This window comes from Buteo buteo, chromosome 23, assembly GCF_964188355.1.
Source record: "Buteo buteo chromosome 23, bButBut1.hap1.1, whole genome shotgun sequence".
NCBI lineage: Eukaryota > Metazoa > Chordata > Aves > Accipitriformes > Accipitridae > Buteo > Buteo buteo.
In genome coordinates, this window is record NC_134193.1 from 23,651,041 (window position 1) to 23,671,879 (window position 20,839).

Below are 20,839 nucleotides of genomic sequence, written 5' to 3' on the forward strand. Positions count from 1 at the left end.
AAAACGATAAGTGCTCAAACAAGTACAAATCCAAAAGTTGTTGATATATAACTTTATTAAATATATAAAGAAAAAGTGTATCTAGTAATGTGTCTTCTTGAAATATTGAGAACATGCCAGCCTAGCCTAAGAAAACACTAAACTAAAAACTGATTTTTTTATAACACAGTAAGTTTATGAATTTGTGGAATTGGGCCCATTCCTTTGGTGCTTAGGTAATTGGTTCCCATGTTAGTCCAAATTTATCAAACAGGAGTTACTATAACAGTTTTTTGCAGAATGGTCATCTCTGAAGTTACAATACAGAATGTACAGGCTGATAGGAAAATTCCAGAACACTCGCTTCATAGTAGCAGCAACTGCATGCCCCAAAAGCCTACAGATAAATTTGAAGGAGGTACAGATAACGTGTAGATTTTTTTTTCTTGTCCAAGTATGAAAAATTTCATACTGTGAAAAAGTATTAAAGATTAAGTTTCCATTATCTTCCTGTGTGAATTCCTCCTCTCCCTGACCAAATTTAGGTACTTGAATGGAATGACTTTGCCCAGCATCCATCTATTAGTCCTCATGGAACTGTCATAGCTGATGCTTCTTACTCAGCAGCTTAATGCTTGCTATCTAAACGAAAAATGAGCTCACTCATTTAACATATTCAGCTAATTCCTGGAGAAATCAATATTTGTGTACACACTCCTCGGTCTTCAGCAACTTTTAAACGGAATATGGTACAAGCAAATTGATTTGCTATTGCTGTGGGTTATGCTTACTGAATACACATAAGAACAAGCCCGAAGTACTCTCTCTGTTCAGAATCAGTCTTTGATTTTCTTTGATATGAGTGAACAAATACCAATTGGTGCATCTGTTATTTAACTTTGTTATTTATGCGTTGGTCAGGATGCCCCCCCCCCCCCGGCTGCTACTTTATCTGATTACCATTCAACACCTCATTTCTGAAGACTGTCTTCCATATGTTTTATGGGGAGATAAAGACGTACCTCCTGAAGACAAAAGGTGATGTCCAAAGTTAGACCACGTGGATATCCCAGCGGCACCTACTGGCAGCGGTCACTGACTTTTATCGAGCAGCACGTGAACTGTCTGGTAAAACAGTGAGTCGTTGCCCAAGGTGAACTACAGGCATATGCAAGATAAGCTCAAAAAACACGTGCATGCTTGCTAAAGCGATTTGTCTAAGTTACAAGGGCAGTGTAGCACGAGTCAACTTTTTAATTCCTCGCTTAGGGTGGTCAGTAAAGGTGGTAGTTCACAGCTGGGGGGTGGTCCTCTCCTAAAAGCTTCCTCGCTGCGTCTCCGTGCACCCAGACGGGTGTGCCGCCTGAGGCGTGCCCGAGGCTGCGGGACAGAAACGACCGGTGTCTCCAAAGGCGGGAGAGCGTGCCCCTCCGGAGAGGAACGCTTCTGGTGTCATGCTGAGCTGCTCACAGTAATCTCTGACGCCTTTGTTCTCATTTGTTTTAAATCCTCCACCGTTCTGAATGCTCGTTACGTTAGGAAGCCAAGCACCGTGAGAGCCCCAGGGACGGATTTGCCCGCGTACGCACCGACCGCAGCAAAGGCTTTAACTCCCGTCTGTCTTCGTGCTGCACGGGGGACGCCGGCCCTCCCCGGCCGCGGTGCGGGCCCCACGTTCGGCGGCCGCCGGCAGCGCGTCCGGCCCGGTGGGCTGAGCGGCGCGGCGGCGAGGGGCCGGCTCCTGCCCGCCGCTCCCGGTGCGCGGGGAGCTCCCCCGCCCGCTGCCGGCGCACGTCAGCAGGAAGCGGAAGCGCCGCCAGTGGAATCGGTTCCGGGTGCGAGTAGCTGTGGGAGCGGGCGGGAAGCGGCGGTGGGAGCGGGCAGGAGACGGGCCGGGCCGGGCCGGTGACCCGCCATGTGAAAGACGCTGACAGCTCCAGGTGAGCGGCGGGTGGGCCGGCGCGCCGCTAGCGGGCGCCTGGCCCGAGGGCCGACGCGGCGGCTGCCGGGCGGGACGGAGGCCGTTCTCTGGGAAGGGGGTCCTGGCGCCCTGACAGGGCCCCGCAGGGGCGGCGGCCGCGGGCCGGGCGGCCCGGTCGCGGCGCGGGGCTCGGCCGCGGGCCTGTGCCACAGCGGGCGAGGGCTCGGGCTCGGCTCTGCGGCCGGCCGGCTGTCGCGGGGGGCGAGCCGCGACGCGGGCCGCCGGGAAGCGGCGGCAGCGGCTGTGCTGCGGAGACCGATCCCGGCTCCGCCGGGGTTGCTCCGCTTCCAGCCTTCTCTGCCAGAAGCTGTCGTCGCGTAACCCGAGTCTGAGTCTCTAGTGTAATTTTGGCTTGCTGGTAGGCAGGGCGAATGCGCCTGTGCCTCGGTCTTCTGCTCAGCCGAGCGAGGCACGAAATAACTGGCACGGTGGGCTTGGCCGGTTGAAGCGGGCTGAGACCGGCACCCTCTGTGGTGGTACTGCCGGGAGCTGGCGGGCCCTTCTGCGGCTGCTGTTCCCTTAGAGGAGCTGGAAGCGCTAGTGAAGCCCCCATCTCTGTAATCGCGAAGGCCCTTTGAAATCCCTGCAGGTGTGCGTAGCACGCGGGATTGGATTTATTTTACAGTAAACCAGAGTTGAGAGTGAATTTGGAACGAGCCTGAACAGCCTCAGAAACGTTGATATGGGAGAGCCCGGTTGCCAGGGGAAAAAAAAAAGCGGCATAGACTAGCTGTACTACAGTTGTTACGTGTTACAGAGTTCTCATAATCTGGAATCAGGATGTGCCTGTGCTTCATTGCCTGTTCAATGAGAACTACAAAATGCTCAGTCTATCAGAAGTGACGGACTGGGAAAATTCTATGAAAATGTGTTCTTCAGGCTGCTTTAAATCTGCTGCAAAAAATGTTGCTGATACCTAGAGAATATAGCTACTCCATTGCTTAGAGGAAACATTGGAGCCAAAAAGTTATGATTTGATGAAGACGTTTAAAAAGAAAAAAAAAGAAAGAAAGTAGATGGATTAAAATGCATAATACTAACCCAAGTATTCCCTTGGTAGCAAATCATTTATCATTGTAACAGAAGAAGGTACAAAAGCCCTTTCCCCCTCCTCTCTCTCCCCACTTCTTAAAGTTCTGGGTGTATATATATATATATTGCAAGTCTAATGCTACCAGTTGGGTGGGGTTTTTTTATGCTGATAGTGGCTTCTCAAAGCATACACCTCAAAGATGTCAGATTTTTTCAGAAAATGTGGACAGTAACTATTTAGGATTACGTAATGGGTATATTATGAAATCTGTGCACAAAATAAAAGTTTGTGATCGTTAACTCTAAGATCTTGCTCATTTAAAGTGTATGTATCATAAATATGCCCCTTTGTTTTATTTAGTTGATACAATAATTCTGCTGATCTTGGCTATTTCCAGTTTGCCTCCTAGTAATTTTTTTTCTTCCACATTCAGAAACAGATACATACCTGTAACTGCTTTTGTAGTAATTTGACTTCTAGAGCCAAAATTTAGAGATTATTTGTATTGAGGCTTCTAATCGTTGGGTGAAACTTTGTTTATGCATCAATAGTTGTTTCATATTTACTCTTTTAATCACTTCCATACAGGCAAGCAATTGTGAGGAAGACAATTTGAGAATAAGGGACGAAGGTGGCCCTTGGACTTCAGTTTCACAACTGCTTTCTTTGGATATTTCCTCAAATAAGAGGCTCCTGTTTGATTTTTTTCTATGAAATGCTAAATATGCAGTTCCAATAATTTCCCTGCTGCACCCTACTAAGTATTGAGAATAGGTTTGTAGTGTTATTGATATTAGCATGTGTGTATTTATGTGTGTGTATGCATATACATACATATAAATTAATTGTTTTCAATTTTGATGTTAAAATCATCCACTCCTTCAAGTGGTTTTCTATTCATCATGTTGTGAATGTTGGTGAGGTAAAAATAAATCCTTTTCAATTTTTATTAGATAAAAGTCTGAAGTTAGTAAAAAATTTTCTGCAAAGAGTGTTGGGGTTTAATGTATTGCTTACCCATGCAAATGATGGGGTCATGTTCTGTGACGCTTTAGGAGTCCTTGCCTGACAGACATGAGTTTTACTCTTGATTTCACTGCAGATGTTTAGTACTTTGAGTAGAGTGTTACCTCTCTGTCTGCAGAGGAGGGCTAACGATGTTGGCTTTCACTGTAGTGTTCTGATATCTACTGATGAAAGTGTGCGAGAACTAAGTTTTCTAGTAACTACACTTCAGTCTGTACTAACTGGCTTCAGTTTCTGAGGAAACTGGAGTTTTCCTGCGTTTTTATAAGGTAATGTAATGAAGTTTCTAATTGCTATGTAGTCTCTACTACTATAACAGATTCCGTATTTTAGTCTAAAATAGAAGTGAAGCAGACTCATTTTCAAAGCTGTTTTCTGGTGAATAATAAGGCATATGCACCTTTTAATGTATGCTTTACTACACATAATTCACTATTTCAAGTTTTGGCCAAACTGTCTATATTTCCTTTGATTCCAATGGACACTTTTTTAAGCTTAGTTCAAGCTTTCCCAAAACTTAACACACGTTGTGAATTAAATCTTTAGAGTGATTTGTGAATGGTTAACATTTGGAGGAATGAGGATTTGAAATCCTATTTTGTTACGAAAGGAACTAATTGCTTCCATAGCCATTTATTTTTGAGAGATGTGGTCATTCCCATAACTTTTGCATCACTGTTATTAGATTACTAGGAAGGTAGCTTAGTTTTCATTTAGGGTTTGGTTTTTGGTTGGGTTTTTTTATGATGGCTTTTGAATCAGGAATCAACCATACTGTAGACTGTTCAAAACAGTACTGAGCTTAACAAAAGTATAGGCCAGGAGTGTATATGTAAACATAGGCTTGTGCTAGCTGTTTTTAATCATACTGGCAGTTTTATTTACCTGTCAGAGGCAAATCTAACAGAATGATGTGTTGAACTGAGCTGGAAATGGTTTTGAGATCACTGTAGATGTAAAAGATGCTGTGAATAAAGTGCATTTTATCCTGTTGGAGAAGCTGCAAACAAAGCAAAACTTCATGCTGCAGCAGAAATATTAACAGAATTTTCTGTTGTGCTGTAGCATCTCTTAGGATCTGCATATCATCTCTTTGATGAACTTCCGAGTCCATGACAGTCACTTATGTATTCTGAGATACCAAAATTTCATGTTAACAGGCGGCAGTTTCTCTGGTTGTACTTTCCAGTGTGCCTAAGTTTAAATATATTTGAGTAAGTTTAAAAACAAAAGACTGCAAATCAACCTAAGCAGAGATTTTGTTTGATTTTATTCTTCTACGGATAATAATGCTTCTAGAATTCGGCTTTGTAATTCTTTGGAAACCAAGAGTTCACAAAAGAAGAGTATAAGTAAGAATGATTTAGGAAATGATCTTGTTTGACATGACAAATACTTGAGCAGTAAGTCCATATTTGTTTAATGTTCCATTCAAGGGAAGCTTTGAAAGAAGATGGATGAAACTGTCACTTTATGTAGTCAAGCAGATACTTGCAATTTTACCACCAATCTTAAAGCCTATTGCTTTGTGTCATTAATTTCTTTGGTTTTAGTTAGCAGGCACGTGCTTGTGAATTACTGCTACAAGAGAACATCTAGGTGGTCAGATTCAGAAAGAGCAAAGTTTTCAACAATTTTTTTGCTTACTGTAGTGCTATGATTTATGTGATAAATGTTATGCTAAAGAGCTTTTAAATATTAGTTCTATGTAGTGCAGTCGAAGTTTAGAAAAATCTAGTTAGTACACAAAGACTTATTTTATATATCCCTTCCATTAAGCTCCAAGCATTCCCTTAAGTATCAAGTGGAAACATTCCCCCAATCATCCTTTCTGTGGTTTAAAAGAATTGTTTTAAATTTATAAATACATATGTCTATGTATGTCTGTGACTTTAGTGCATAAATTACATGGAGAAGTATGTCATTAGGTGTATTTTCTGTCACCAGGAGGATGCCTCTGGCAGTGTGTTGTGTATACCACAAAATAGACTGCATGGATGAGCTGAAAATACACAAGGCTCTACTTTTACTATTTATTGTGTGTTTCTGGAAAAACTTTTGGTGCAATTGATTTTTAAATCTGCAGAAATGAGTAGTATCTGATTATCTCCCTCAAGATAAATATAAAATGATTTAGTTTCCTTCATGATCTTTAAAGGCTGGAGAGTTCTTAAGAAAATGGCTACTCGAATTTAGGAAGAATTGATGCAAAAGCAAATGCTATGTATTTACACAGTACTGTTTATAGTATTATAAGTGTGTTATAGTTCTGCACAAAACTATCTCAATTGTTGGGATAGTAGCTTTTTTTTCCCCTCCTTTTTTTTTTTTTTTTTTCTTTTTTCAATGACTGCAGTATTAAAATCTGTTTTCTAGCTGTAGGGAAGCTTACCATACTTCGTGGGCCAGATTTTAAGTGAAGCAGCGGTGCTGTGTGTCATGCTACATAAGGCCATCCAAGGGCACTATATGTTGACTTTTAAAAGAGAATATAATACTTTACTGTTATGAGAGGCATAAACTGGTAAAAGATTATATGATCAGTTTCTTCCCTGTTTCCAAAGATTATTTAAAGAGGACTGTCTTAGAAATGCCCCTAGACTGTGACATATCTGATTGCAGTTTTTCTTTCGTACAGCTAGCATTAATTCTTGTGGCTGCTGTAATCTGAAGACTAAGGCAAATACAAACTGAAAGGAGTGAGAATGAAGAAGATTTTTGCCCTAAAACTTCCATGATCACAGCTGATTGTGTTGCATTCTTAGGTTAAAATTCTCTTGAGTGATGATACATTTTTGCAATGATGTCTTAAGTTCTCACAGATGGTGCAGTAAATTCTGAATCCTACAAAATGCGGGGGAGGAGTGTGCTGACTTATACAAATACCTGTTTCTGTTCTTGCTTTTTCTCTATATTGTGAGCAGTAATGTATGGAGTATCCATTCTTGGTGTCACGGAGCACTTTTTTATTTTAATCTTAATTTTCTTTATGATCCTCCTAACTTTTCTATGTACTTTTCAGACACATGCTACAACAGTAATGATTTGTAATGTGTTTTTTTCCCAAGGAACCCATGTTGCAGAACTAACTAAAGAAAATGCAAGGGATCTTTTCTCACACCTTTGTGTGAGTTAAAATGAGCATTATTTGTATCATTCACCTGTCTGTGAGAACGGCGAATCATACATCAGTGAGTGAAAGAAATTAAACAGGTGCAGACTTAGAAGCAGAAACTAATACGACGTTGGCAGACATACAGCTTCGTGTTGTAGTTATATGATGCTTCCCTGCTGCTACTGTATGATGTCAGTAAAATTAAATACCAAATGTGTTTTGTCACCATCTATTCTTGTTTTTTTAAGTGAAATAAGAGCTTTCATAGAACATAATTTTTAAAGTAAGTTTCTTTTGACATCTAATGAGAAATGTTAAATGCCTATCACTCTCATGTTCACAGGTTACTTCAATGAACACTTTTGTTTGAAGATATAGGGCAGTGATCCACTACTAGTAAATTCGTACTATGGTCTACGTTTGCTGTATAAGACCCTGATGAATAAATGTAATGCAGATGCAAAGAGAATTGATATGATTCTTTTGAGTGTGACTGGATCATCTCCTACAGAAATAGACAGGAGGTTCAACACAGAGCCCTGCTACGACTTAGTGAACTTAGTGTCCAGTTCTGGCCTGTGCTTTAAAACTAGAAAGCCTTCAGCCAATTTCTTGGATACATAATATCTGTGAAAACCTTAAACACTTTGATCTACTTAGGCAGGAAGGTTGAGAGAGGACCTATTCATAGACAGGTGCCCAGAGGTGCACTTAAGTTTTACAGGACTTTAACCTAACATTACACTATCCCACAGTCCAGGATGGAAGCTAAAGCAAGACAAAATGCATTACTTTTTAACAATGAGAGTACCTAACATTGCTATGAGTTGTCTTAGTTCTCACTACCCCCAAAATGCTTGAGTTTGTATAATACAAATAAAATTGTATTCATTCTGAACTACTGTACTGTGGTCTTGGACCTAAAGAACACAGGTTACCTCTGTATGTGCTGAAATATCATGGAAGGTACTGGATGTGACTTCTGACTACACATTAATTTCTTTTCTCTTCACCTCTGCTAATTCTATAAAGAATTGTTATGTGAATTAAAGTAATTATATTCTCATTGCTTTGGGAAGCAAAGCTTCCTTATGACTGTCTGGTTACCTGTAGAGAGAATTTTTTTCATTAGAGCATACAGTGGATGTGTCCAAAGTTAATCTGAGTTTTTAGAGTACCTTTCTGCTTCAGTTTAACACTACTCACCTCACGCCAAAAGAGAAGAGGTTAGGGAGACATTTCAACTTGGAGGAAGCTGTTAAAAAATTGAGGGTTTCTTATTAGCCTTTTCAAACTGTAGTGATCTTCCAGGACAGTTTCAGAAGTACTTCAGCCATAAATCATATTGTCTTGAAAGAGCTACTGGCCTGCCAGCATTGATGAATAATTGAGTATTGTTATGGTACAGTACCCTGCGGAACAATATTTTGGTTAATTCTACTGGAATTTGATTATGGAACTGCTAACTTGATTCTGTATACAAATAAAATAAAACCTTCTTGTGTATGGGAATATAATCTAAAGATTACTTTTATTTTCTAGATAGTGACACTGAGGATTTATGTGAATAAATAAGATCATTCTTCTTCTAACCATTATTTATCAATAAAACATTGCTAGTGGTGCCTGCTTCTCTGATGTGTCTAATGCCCAGATTTTTTTCCCCGGGTCTTGCCTTCCTAAATTGGTGCAAGAAAGTTGGGGTGCCCTGGTCCTAACCCCAGCAAAATTACTGCAGTCTTAGTGCTGTTCCTGCTACAGTCCTGCCTACTCCTGAATGTGGTGTTCGTTGGCAACCTCGTCAGTTCCAGGACCTCTTCAACTAGAGATTTCAGAGTTTGGCTGAAAGCAAAAGAAGGGTTCCCTTCTGTCAAGTGCTGCTGCTGTTCAAAATTCGTGTTATTTAACCCTAGCTTTCTACAGATGTTTTCAAGATCACAGGAAGCGTGCATCTTCAAAGGAAGAAACTAAGGTGGAAGAGTAGTCACAAGTGCGTGTTGTAGCTTCTTCACTTTCTTTTTTAAGAGCAGATGGGTATAGAAACTCATTGTCCACTGCTTTTTGGGCTGTGTTTTGTGTACTTCATCTGTTTGCTTTCAAAGCAATACTGTATGTTCCTTTGATGCCCATTTCTGCTTTTTACTGCTTACCTGCTACACTTGACAGTGAGACTTACAGACCTTACTCCACCATCCTCTGCACTCACTATGAGGATTTGTGCTGTTTATTCCTCATTTTAAGGAAAAGAAGATGCTTTGTTTCCCAAAAGAAAGATGAAACAACTCTGAGAACAAGGATGTGGAATTGCTTATAGATATAGATGCCTGTGGAGATAATTAGATGTTCTAACAGAGTTGTGATGTGCAAGGATTGCTGAGGATCCCTTTCCTCTTGGTGTACCTCTCTTCCTGGTTCTCATGCTTTCTCTGGCATGTGTTCACAGTCCATTTTCAATGTGTGGCCATGCCCTAGGGAGCATGAATTTATCTAGAGATGCTAAGATGCCATGATCAAAAGAACATAATTTTTTTTCTCCGTGGTAAGGCATAAAATGTCCATCTTCTTTCTACTCAGGTGCCTATCGTTAATTCATTCCTTCTGTCTGGACTAGTGCTAGTGGTGACAGGTTGCATTTTAATATTTGGTCTAGGACTAAGTTTTTCCCCATTTCACTGAGTAAGAGCCCTTAGGGAAGTATGGGGCAAGGAGGAAGGCCGCTTTCTATATATTGACAAACTTTCTGTACATTCTAGACTCAAAAAAAAAAAGGAGTAATTTCTGATGGGATTTGAGTGAGGCTTAACCAAGATCTGGTTCCTCAGCTCAAGGATCCAAAATGATGAAGGAATGACAAGTTATTGTTCCTGGGGACTGGTCTTGCAGTTTGTTCACAGTCCTCAACCTCGGTAACTTGTCAATTCATGTCACTTCAGGTCAACAAAAGCTCTTCCTCCACTTAGCAAAGAGAAGTTTAATCAGGAATGTCCTGATGTTGCGTCTGTACATAGCTCATAAGCCCCACAAATTAAAGGTAGTGACCTATGTTGGGTTTGTAAGGAAGCCTGCTGCCCTGTCAAACGAGAGGGAAGTTGACAAACATGTATCCTAACTGCTGAGACTTCTGTCTTCCCAATGGAGTGGATTCATCTGCTAGGGACTTGAACAGTGGTTCTTTGCACAACATGCAGGGATGCTTGGAATAACAAGGTTAATCTTGCCGCTTAACTACACCACTGTTAGATTGGGTTTTGTTTGTTTGTTGTAATGTTTGATTTCTGACCTATGTCTGACTTGCATTGGTTCACAAGCTCTGAATCATTCCGTAGCTTTGTCCACTGAATAAAAGAACTGCCCTGCCAAAGCTATCTTTGTATAGATGGCTGCGATCGCATCACTTCTGTTAACCACCTTTTAGTCCTTATTTCCCTCATTGGATATAAGAGCATATAAAATGTCTTTTCACCTGCTTTTACATAACAACTGTAAAAACTCAGATGAAGTCTGGTTTACCCATTTTAATCTGTGACACATTGGTAACTTAAAGAACATGTTTAGCAACTCTGGTAACCTGATTTAGAATGCTCTGGGACAGTTTTTGACAGTATTCTGAATCAGACAATGTTAGTCAAGTCAGGAAGCTGGCTGTCTTGTTTCTCTGCTGAAAAGAACTTCCATTTGTGAAGATTATGAATGTTAGTTTTAAGTGACAGTCAGCTGATATAGCTCCAGTTCTCCCTCGTAGGCTTTTTATCATATTCCTACCTGTTGATTTTACTTTTAGACTGCATGAATTTTCATAATTTGATTTAAATTGTTCATATGTCCCATTACAGCATGTAACATAAGACATAAATAGAAAAAAAAATCTACTAGTATGTTGTGATACATTGGACATGCTTCCTGCATCAGAAGTCAATGGATGATGTTGAGATCAATTTTTTCAATTGGAAAAGCAGGTATGGTGGCAATATTATGTGTTTAGACTTCTGCATTAATAAGAACAATAATAGCAATAAAAGTCTGAAGATTCTTGGGTGCTTGATTAGTGGCCCAGTCTCAGAAATGTGAGGTGATGTCTGCTACAGATAGACACTCTCAAGGGAACAAGTGTGTATGTGTGCTTTTTATGATAATACTCTATGAAACTGGTAAAGTGCTTTTCTTTAGATCTTGTTTTGAAATGTATAGATTTCTCTAAAGCCTCTTGGAACATCATTTCCCAGTCTTTCGGGCAAGTTTGAGTAGCCATGGCTTTTGGGTTAGGTTAGAATTTAAATGCCAAATCATTTTAGCTAGGAAATCACTGCTGTGTCAGATGAGTATCAACGTTCACATCATGGTTTATTTAAAAAAAAAAAAAAATCACAAAAGGAAATTAAAAAAAAAATTTGAAAGTCCATGGGTGGCTCAAACAGTTTTCCTTCAAATGCTGCCTTGCACATTGACACAAATTCATTATTCTCTGGGAACCGCTGACGCACTGGGTAAATATCTTGGAATTGAGTCCGCACTTAAATGTTTCCTTTCACTAGGATTTCCTTGGTTTGTGATGTGACTGTTGAAAGAGTGATTTTTTACTTTTCTTACAGAATGACTGAAATTTTTTTTTAAGGACGTAAAAGTTTAAACAGAAATGTCACTGGTATAGTATATTTATCTCCTCTGAAATAAATTTGGCATATCTAGACCTAAGGAATATTTATATATATATATGTGTGTGTGTATGCACACACACACTCACATATATGTGCCTGTGGCTTTTCTTTAGCAGGTTTTTCAAACTTCATGAAGTACCTTCCAAAAACCATTCTTGGGCAATTTAACAATGCAGTTCCCTGCAAGTATCAATGTAGTATCTGGCTTGAAGACCTACTGAAGTTTCTGAAGTTTTTAACTTGCCCAGTGACTATAAAATTAATATTCTTCTGGGAGAGTGAGGGTATTGTTCAGCCATTCTTACCAGGGAGGGAAATTGCAAAGTTCCTTTTAGGACATAGGCTGTCCCAGGGAGCCTGTGGTGTTATTATGAGCAGTTGAATTGTGAATGTTGCAGTGGGATAATTCAAATTATAGAAATGCAAAAAATGGGTAGATTAAGGCTATTTTTTTTAATTGTATCAAGTATTTATACCGTTTTATTGTAAAGCACCTTAATCAGATCAATGTGGTGATTAACTTTAATGTGCAAGCATTTATTTTTGAAATATAAACTCTGTATTCATTCTCAGTTGTAAATCTTCTCATTTTTCTTTCAGATTACTCTTTACATCAGTAGAAATGGACAGCAGCAGTTTCATTCAGTTTGATGTGCCCGAGTACAGCAACACTGTTCTGAGCCAGTTAAATGAACTCCGCTTGCAAGGAAAGCTATGTGACATAATTGTGCATATTCAGGGTCAGCCATTTCGAGCCCATAAAGCTGTCTTAGCTGCCAGTTCTCCCTATTTCCGTGACCATTCAGCATTAAGCACCATGAGTGGCTTATCAATATCAGTTATTAAAAATCCCAATGTTTTTGAACAGCTGCTTTCTTTTTGTTACACTGGAAGGATGTCCTTACAGCTGAAGGATGTTGTTAGTTTTCTAACTGCAGCTAGCTTTCTACAGATGCAGTGCGTCATTGATAAATGCACACAGATACTGGAGAGTATTCATTCAAAGATAAGTGTTGGTGATGTTGACTCTGTCACTGTTGGTGCTGAAGAAAATTCAGAAAATCGCAATGGAGTTAAAGACAGCAGCTACTTTGCCAATCCTATTGAGATATCTCCCCCCTATTGCTCTCAGGTGCGACAGTCAACAGCAGGCAGCGATCTTAGGATGGAAACTACTCCAGGCAAAACTCTGCGTAGTCGTCTGCAAGAAGAAGGGCATTCAGATCGAGGAAGCAGTGGGAGTATCTCTGAATATGAGATTCAGATTGAAGGTGATCATGAGCAAGGAGACCTGATAGTAAGGGAAAGTCAGATTGCAGAGGTGAAAGTTAAAATGGAGAAGTCCGACAGGCCAAGCTGCTCTGATAGCTCTTCCCTTGGTGATGATGGATATCATACTGAAATGGTGGATGGAGAGCAAGTGGTGGCAGTAAATGTTGGTTCCTATGGGTCTGTCTTACAACATGTTTATTCGTTCACCCATGCCTCATCGCAGGCTACAGGTGTGTCTGAAGCCTTCGGAAGCTTGAGCAATACGAGTCCTTCAAGGTCAATGCTGAGCTGTTTCAGAGGGGGTCGTGCACGCCAAAAACGGGTATCCGCTGGTCACTTGCATAGTGATGTTCAGGGCTTGGTGCAAGGGGCTGACAGTGAATCCATGGTGAGTAACCCAGGATATGAAAATAGTCCACGGGAAAGAAATACAAGAGGTCATTGGTATCCATACAACGAGAGGCTAATTTGTATTTACTGTGGAAAGTCTTTCAACCAGAAGGGGAGCCTTGATCGACACATGCGATTGCACATGGGAATAACTCCTTTCGTGTGCAAATATTGTGGGAAGAAATATACCCGCAAGGACCAACTTGAGTATCATATTCGTGGTCACACAGATGACAAGCCCTTTCGCTGTGAGATCTGTGGAAAATGTTTTCCTTTCCAGGGTACACTAAACCAGCATTTGCGAAAAAATCACCCTGGGGTAACAGAAGTAAGAAACAGGGTAGAGTCTCCAGACAGAACAGAAGCGTTTGTGGAACAGAAAGTAGATAATGATGCTTCGGCTTCTGAAGCTATGGATTCTAGTATGGAAATTCATGCAATGTCTAACACATCTGATTAAAATATTACTTCTAAGTGCAACACAAACAAGCACATTACTAATGTATTTTTTAAATCTTTTATTCTTTTAGTAATCTTCAGTACAAGTATAACAGCCTTTTAATTTTCCTGACCTTCTAGAAATCAGTTTGAAATGGTTTCTGGAGAAGACTACATAAGTATTCTTTGTTTTTTGAAGGAGGCTGGGTTATTTGTTGGTTTTTTTTTTTTACTTTTGAAGATGCTCAAAATATAAAAGGCAATGTACTGGGGAAAGGATAGGAAGATTCTGCTAAAGTGTCCCTACTGTTTGATCTGGCAAGACACAAATTCCAGTGGAGAAAGATATTAGAATAAGATTGACAGCTCTGCTGGATACACCAAGAAGCTGTAATCTCCCTTATTTCTTAAATCCTGTTGCTTGTAATGAGTTACACAGCAGTGGGGAGAGAGAATATTATAACTTTGATTCCTTCCGTGTGTCACGATGAAATCTGTTTGCTTTTACTAACTGTTTTTGGTAGTTAGTCTGTTTATATATATAAATTTGCTTTATATATATAAAATGCTTTCACTTTTCCTATTCTGGTTGAGGTGAATGTAAAAGTATGTCAAGGTTTATACCATGTACCACTCTTTCAACTGCTAGGTCTCCTCTCTGCTTAGGATTTAGGACTTTGGACTTTGGGAGGATAGTTTTGGTTTTAAAAGAATGTTGTTTGGTTTTCATTTTATTACACTATTACTTTGTGTGCAAAAGTGAGCAAAGTTAATTGTTTTAATAGCTTTGCTTTATAACATATGTAAACCAAATGCCATAAATCTATTAAATTATGGTTAAATTGTTGAGGGGTTTTGTTAGTTGTCTAGAACGCAAGCTGGACAACCTGTGGTGCTGACCTTTTTATATATATAGAGATAGATATATCTATATATATATATAAATATATATAAAATATTAGCAAACCTAAAAGTAGCATTGTGGTTTTAAATGTGTTTTTACTGGCCTCAGAATCTACCTTCATTTCGTACTGTAGAACCATACCAGGTAATTAAATTTAACTTCATCACTCTTCATGGTTGGTTAAAACCTGAGAGAGATGTTGTAGTTTAAACTACAGTATTTCCAAGCAGTGTTTTAATAGGTCTCTTTACAGAGAGCTGTTTTCAGGTGCACATTGACTTCCTACTTAAAGCTCCAAGTGATATGTCAGCACTTGGAATTTGTACTTTTTTTTGTATAAAAAAAACAAATACTCTATGGGAATTTCGAGCAATATGTCTGTTATTTCATGTGTGAGTATTACAGAGTTGCTATGGCTTCCCTACTATTTTCAGTGGTTTTCTGCATAAAGGAACTACCAACAACTTTAAAAATACTCTAAATCTTTTTGTTTTACCAAATGTTTTTTTAATATGGTGCTAACTTCATCATTTAGGTCAGTATAATATATAAAATGTGAAATATAATGGTAACAGTTAAGCAAAAGCAAAAAAAAAACACACAAAAAAACCCAAACAAAAACCAACAACAAACAAACAAGCAAAAACCCACCCCAAACAAACAAACCACAACAAAAAAACCCAACCATAGCTTAAGAGACCTCAAAAGCCTGAACTGGCAAACACTACTGTGTAAAATTCTACCCGATGGACAGATTTAAATTAATCACATGCTTCTTTAAAATGCAGGTTTTATATAATTGGGCCTTATGTTTGTTTAGTAAATATTGAAAATACATCTGTGAACATGCTGTTTAAGTCCTGAAATTTAGAAAATAAAAGCTCATTCCTAAATTACGGGAAAGCAAAAAGGTAGGTTTGCTATCTTGTAAAGCTTTTTTGGCTCCTGTGAAGTCGGGGCATATTTGTGCAGTAACTTTATTAAATACACTAGTTCTTAATATTGTGACAGTCTGCAATAAGAATTAATTTCACTAAATACAGATTTACAGGATAAACCCCACCTGCTCCATTGGAGCAGTTTCAGTTAAACTCAGTACATAATTTGCCTCAAACTGCATAAATAAAGAGGCAGAGGGTGGGGAGATACTTCTCTCCTTGAAGCAACAATACAACTTTTGTTTCCAGTAAGGGAAAGTATATGTCTGTGTCTAGGGAAGGTAGTCTATATGTTTACCCACTTAAAAACATGTTGGTGTTTCTGATACTGATTTTTTCGTAAATGTTTGTTTTAAGTAATTAAATGCAAAAAAGAAAAAAAAAGTGTTTTGATAAATTAAGTTTGAGACATGCAAAATTCAAGAAATGTACAGTTATTCTTAACCCTTTATCTTGGACCTGTGCTGTGGTGCCTTTGGTGTGACTTTTTCCATGGAAGTATGAGTTGAGGATAGCAGGATATGGGTACTAATTTTATATTTCTTGAATTTCTCTGTGTCACAATCTTAACATTATTTAAATCTAGTTCTTTGTATTTGTAAATGTATTAAAATGGTTTGAGTTTACCAAAGAGTGACTTATCCAAAATTGTCTCTGACAAAAACAAACAAAAAACCAACATCACTTTGATTGTACAGGTTCAGGTTCAAAACATTGTAACGGGACTGTTAAGGGGCAGGAAATAATCACTTTTTCTACAAAATCATGATTCAGCAGTTTGCAAGTTCTGCTTGCTCCTATTCGTGTTGATATGCCATTTACCCTTTCCACTGCTAGCAGTGTTAATAATTATCAAGCCATAACACAGTACTGTAAAGTTCAGCAGTGCTTCAAAGGATGCATATGTAGGTGAGCATAAAACATCATCAGGCATTACATTTACACTTACAAAGTGTGTGACTCTGGTAGAAAACGAACTTCAAACCTGGCAACAGCAATTAAATTGTGCCTTGTCACATAATGGTATGCCAGGATTAACATTGTCATGAAACATGAAGCATTATCTGACTGAAGTTCATTTCACAAGTCCACCAAAACAGAGTATGCTGTGTTATTTTAAGCAAATTATGGAAGTACTGTACAGTGTCTTGTGTCTGTACAGTTTTAAGTTAGCACAGAGCTGTTACACATTTCATTTACAATAAATGCAGAAGTCAATAAAATATGTGAAGAAATATTTGACAGCAAAATAAATCATGAAATTATATAGGCTGGTTCATAATTGAGTCTCTTCTTAATCTACCTTTTTAATTATAGACAAATGTGAAAACAGTGACAGTGTCCTTTCCTCTAGATGTTTAACCTATTATGACAAACTGTGAAAATAAAGGATTTTATACCTTTGCTAATGTTTGTGGGTTTAAACAGGTTTTTTAGTTTTCTTAATCAGTTATCTTCCATATTATTTCTTTTAAACTTGTAAATACATTTAGAAAATAGCTTTGTAAATACTTACAGTATATTAAAAGTTCAGTTTGGTCAATAAGGCCTCAAGATTGGCTCTGCTTTTTTAGTGTGAAATCTTTCAATAGCATAAAGGATACTGTCAATTCACTGTTCAGCAGAATATACTGTAGGCCTAAATTGATAGTTCTTAATGCAGTCTTCCCAAGCATAAATTCATGTTTTATGCTGAAGCCTTTGGTTTACTTTTAGATAAAACAATGAGGCCTCTTAATATATTTAGGCTGAATTATGGGAAGAACAGCAGGAATAAAATCAAGGGCTGGGAAAAGATTGAATGAGCTTTACCTTTAAATACATATATATATATATCTTATTTGAATTTTTGTATTAGTTTACTGTGATTCTTTTATTGTCATTTTTCTAAACAGGTTTCACATGAAACCATTGAAAGGGACTCAAATATGCAACACCTAATCTATTTTCCAAGGGAATTTTACCCTTGAATGGTGCTTTTTGACTGGTCAGGGTTATTTATTAAATTTTATATTTGAAAGTATTTGGGGAATTATGTAAATTCTTTATATGAATCTGTTTATTTCATGAATTGTAAATTTCATAATACTCAGTGATTGAATTGGAAGTTTAGTAAAGTCATTCAAAATGTTCAAAGTTTATAATCTGTGTGCATTTTACATATATTTTAACAAGTGCCAGAATAGTTGTATTTAATATTGTAGATTTAATACTACTTGCGCATCCCTGTGACAGCATTAACTTAAGTTACGCAAGTTTACATTTTTAAAAAAAATGCTAAACAAACAACTAAGCCTGGGACATGTGTTCCTGTATTTCTTCAGGGGATGTGAAGCTAAGTATCAGTAACTGAGCAGGTTTGCTTCTAGTTTATGTAAGTAACTCCTGCTATGGTAGATACAATAAACTGCTGTCTCTCCCATTTACATATGCTATGAATTCAGCCTTTGGACTTGTATTGCAAGCCTCTGGTTGTATATCTGATTAGAGGTAGAGCTCTTGCACGATTTTAACAGTGTTTGTTTCTGACTGAAAAATTGTATTTTTAAATAACTTTTATTTGTATGGTTGTTTTTCATGATAAATAATTGAACAGTTTGAATGACTTGACTTGGTGTCATTATCTTGCAATATAAACCGGTAACCTCACAACTCCACACTTCATCACCACATGAAGTAAATGAAGCTAGCTAAGCTGATGCTGTAACAATTAATAACTTGCCATTAAGGATTATTTTATAGCATGAATTTTAAAATATTTATTCAAATGATATTTTACTCTTGTATTCACTTTGTTTTTAGATTTGTGACATGAATATTTCAGTGCTGCTTTATTTTGTTCGGATGAATTTGTTTCTTGCTTGTAAATTGCTTTTTTTATGGTATAAAGTCAATGGGAATTGCTGTTTGTAAATTAAAATGCTTCTAGAGCAAATCTCTGGTGTCAGTGTCTACATTTAGATATTTAATTACCAAGGGACTTGCATTTTAGATACTTTTCCTCAAGTGTTATAAAAAGTTGCAGTTTAATACTCATGTACCAACTAGGAATCAAAAATCTTTAGAGACAAACTACTCTTGAAGTTTCTCTTTTTTACCAGTATTTCTCATTGAGTTCTGAACAGATGATCATTTGAGTTTTGCGTTCCAAAACCTTGTTCAACTCTCAAAGCAAAACAAAAAACCTGGCCGGGTGGCGGCCCTCTGTCAACACCAAGCCAGAGCTAAGTCTGTTGGGTATGGAGGTAATGTTTAATTTCCACAGCAGCATTTGCATTTTACGTTATGCCATATGTAGCAGTAGAGCTAATACTGTTTTCAGCAAGTGGAGGATACAGCTCCTCCTCGCCCACAAGCTTGAATTTAACATGTGTAGCCAGCAACTGCTTAGTTACTTCAGCTGATAGCACAGCCTTGACTTGTTTCGTGCCAGCTGGGTATTGACAACTCTTTAAGTGCCTTTGTAACAAGCAGCTTCTTGGAGGAGTTAATATATCCTCAACCAATTGTAAACTATCACTGATTTGCTGAGATTCCCAGGACAACTGGAATTTTGCAGAAAGATTTTTTGCTTTATATTCATGAAAACACAGCTGATACTATTAAATTTGGTTAAAATTTACCAACACTGTTGCCAGGTTTTTTTGTATGAGATGTGTGCCAGCAAAGACTTTTGTTCTATAGTAAAACTGAATTAAATTTAAATGACCTTTAAACTCACATGGCAGCAAAGGATATGTTTATATAATGCTAATGCAGCTGAAGGATATAGTTACCTTGACTGGCTCTGGGGTTGTGGGTGGGGGGTTGGTTGGTCGGTTGGTCACCTGAGACCCTATGGGCAAATTCAGAATTACAGACTATTTTAGCAAAATATCTGTTCAAATCCCCTTGCTTGTAAGGTCTGAAAACTCAAGTAATGCAGAATAGGGGTAAACAGGACATGACTGTTAGGAATAAATGCAATGTTGTTTTTACCCAGAGAGCAGAGAGACAGAACATAGCATACTTCTTATATTCCCCTCCACACTTTTGTTCTGTTATGTTTTGTTTGAGTTGGTGGAGTTGCTCATCTTGTCAGATAGCCATTGAGGTTAGAAATAAGATGCAGCAAGGTTGTGTCCATGAAACTTGATGCAGTTAATTTTTTGAGCCAAGCTGCTCACCAGTTCTTTCAGAAAATATTTGCTGTGTTTCCTTCATTACATGTTTCTGTGCACAGACCAGTAATACATGGAGCTTTAGCTGTTTCCTGTGCAGACTTGTGAGTTGGGAAGAGTGTGAGCTGACATGATCCTCAACAACTGCGTTATAAACATCATAGATTTGTTTACAGCAGAGTCTGTGCACTGGATGCTGGCACAGATGTTAGGTAACACTGGGCACCTTGTGGAAATTGCCTTTAGTATGTGAGTACGCAGAAGGGGCTGCACCGCAGTATCAGTCACAGGCCCCGGTATCTCTTAGTTATTTCTGTTTGAAGGCAAGTGGAAAGTTTCCTCCTTGATATGGCTGGCTGCTTTTTACTTACTTTAGTCAAGCAAAACAAACATGCTGTATTTTGTTTACAATGCTATGTAAATATAGTCTAAGTTCATAGAATCCTAGAATGGTTTGGGTTGGAAGGGACCTTAAAGATCACCTCGTTCCAACCCCCCTGCCATGGGCAGGGACACCTTCCACCAGACCAGGTCACTCAAAGCCCCATCCGACCTGGCCTCGAACACTTCCAGGGATGGGGCATCCGCAACTTCTCTGGGCAACCTGTTCCAGTGCCTCCCCACCCTCACCGGGAAGAACTTCTTCCTTACATCTAATCTACATCTACCTTCTTTCAGTCTAAAGCCCTTACCCCTTGTCCTATCACTACATGCCCTTGTAAAAAGTCCCTCCCCATCTTTCCTGTAGCTCCCCTTTAGGTACTGGCAGGCTGCTCTAAGGTCTCCCCGAGCCTTCTCTTCTCCAGGCAGAACAAGCCCAACTGTCTCAGCCTGTCCTCACAGGAGAGGGGCTCCAGCCCCCTGAACATCCTCGTGGCCCCACTCTGGACCTGCTCCAACAGGTTCATGTCTTATGTTGTTTCTATTGTTTCTCAAGTTATGGAGTTC

General features: G+C 38.8%; 1 protein-coding gene across 4 annotated transcripts; it reads left to right on the forward strand.

Moving 5' to 3' along the window:
- The first annotated feature begins 1,800 nt into the window (after nt 1-1,800).
- ZBTB34 (zinc finger and BTB domain containing 34) lies at nt 1,801-19,389 on the forward strand. 4 transcript variants are annotated; one of them, XM_075056097.1, is made up of 4 exons: nt 1,823-1,919; nt 7,088-7,210; nt 7,478-11,090; nt 12,390-19,389. In XM_075056097.1, the coding sequence occupies exons 3-4, from the start codon at nt 11,050-11,052 to the stop codon at nt 13,909-13,911; spliced, it is 1,563 nt and encodes a 520-aa protein (XP_074912198.1). In that variant the 5' UTR covers nt 1,823-1,919; nt 7,088-7,210; nt 7,478-11,049; the 3' UTR covers nt 13,912-19,389. The 4 variants fall into 4 exon arrangements, with proteins under 4 accessions (XP_074912197.1, XP_074912200.1, XP_074912196.1 ...); XM_075056096.1 differs by lacking the exon at nt 7,088-7,210 and having other exon boundaries at nt 1,801-1,919; nt 10,968-11,090; XM_075056095.1 differs by having other exon boundaries at nt 1,821-1,919; nt 3,582-11,090.
- The last annotated feature ends 1,450 nt before the right edge of the window (nt 19,390-20,839 follow it).

Bases quoted from the DNA above. Each gene is read 5' to 3' on its own strand.
- ZBTB34 (XM_075056096.1), top strand. From the start codon at position 11,050: ATGGATGATGTTGAGATCAATTTTTTCAATTGGAAAAGCAG. The intron at 11,091-12,389 runs GTATGGTGGCAA...TTTTTCTTTCAG, and splicing joins TTTTTCAATTGGAAAAGCAG to ATTACTCTTTACATCAGTAG.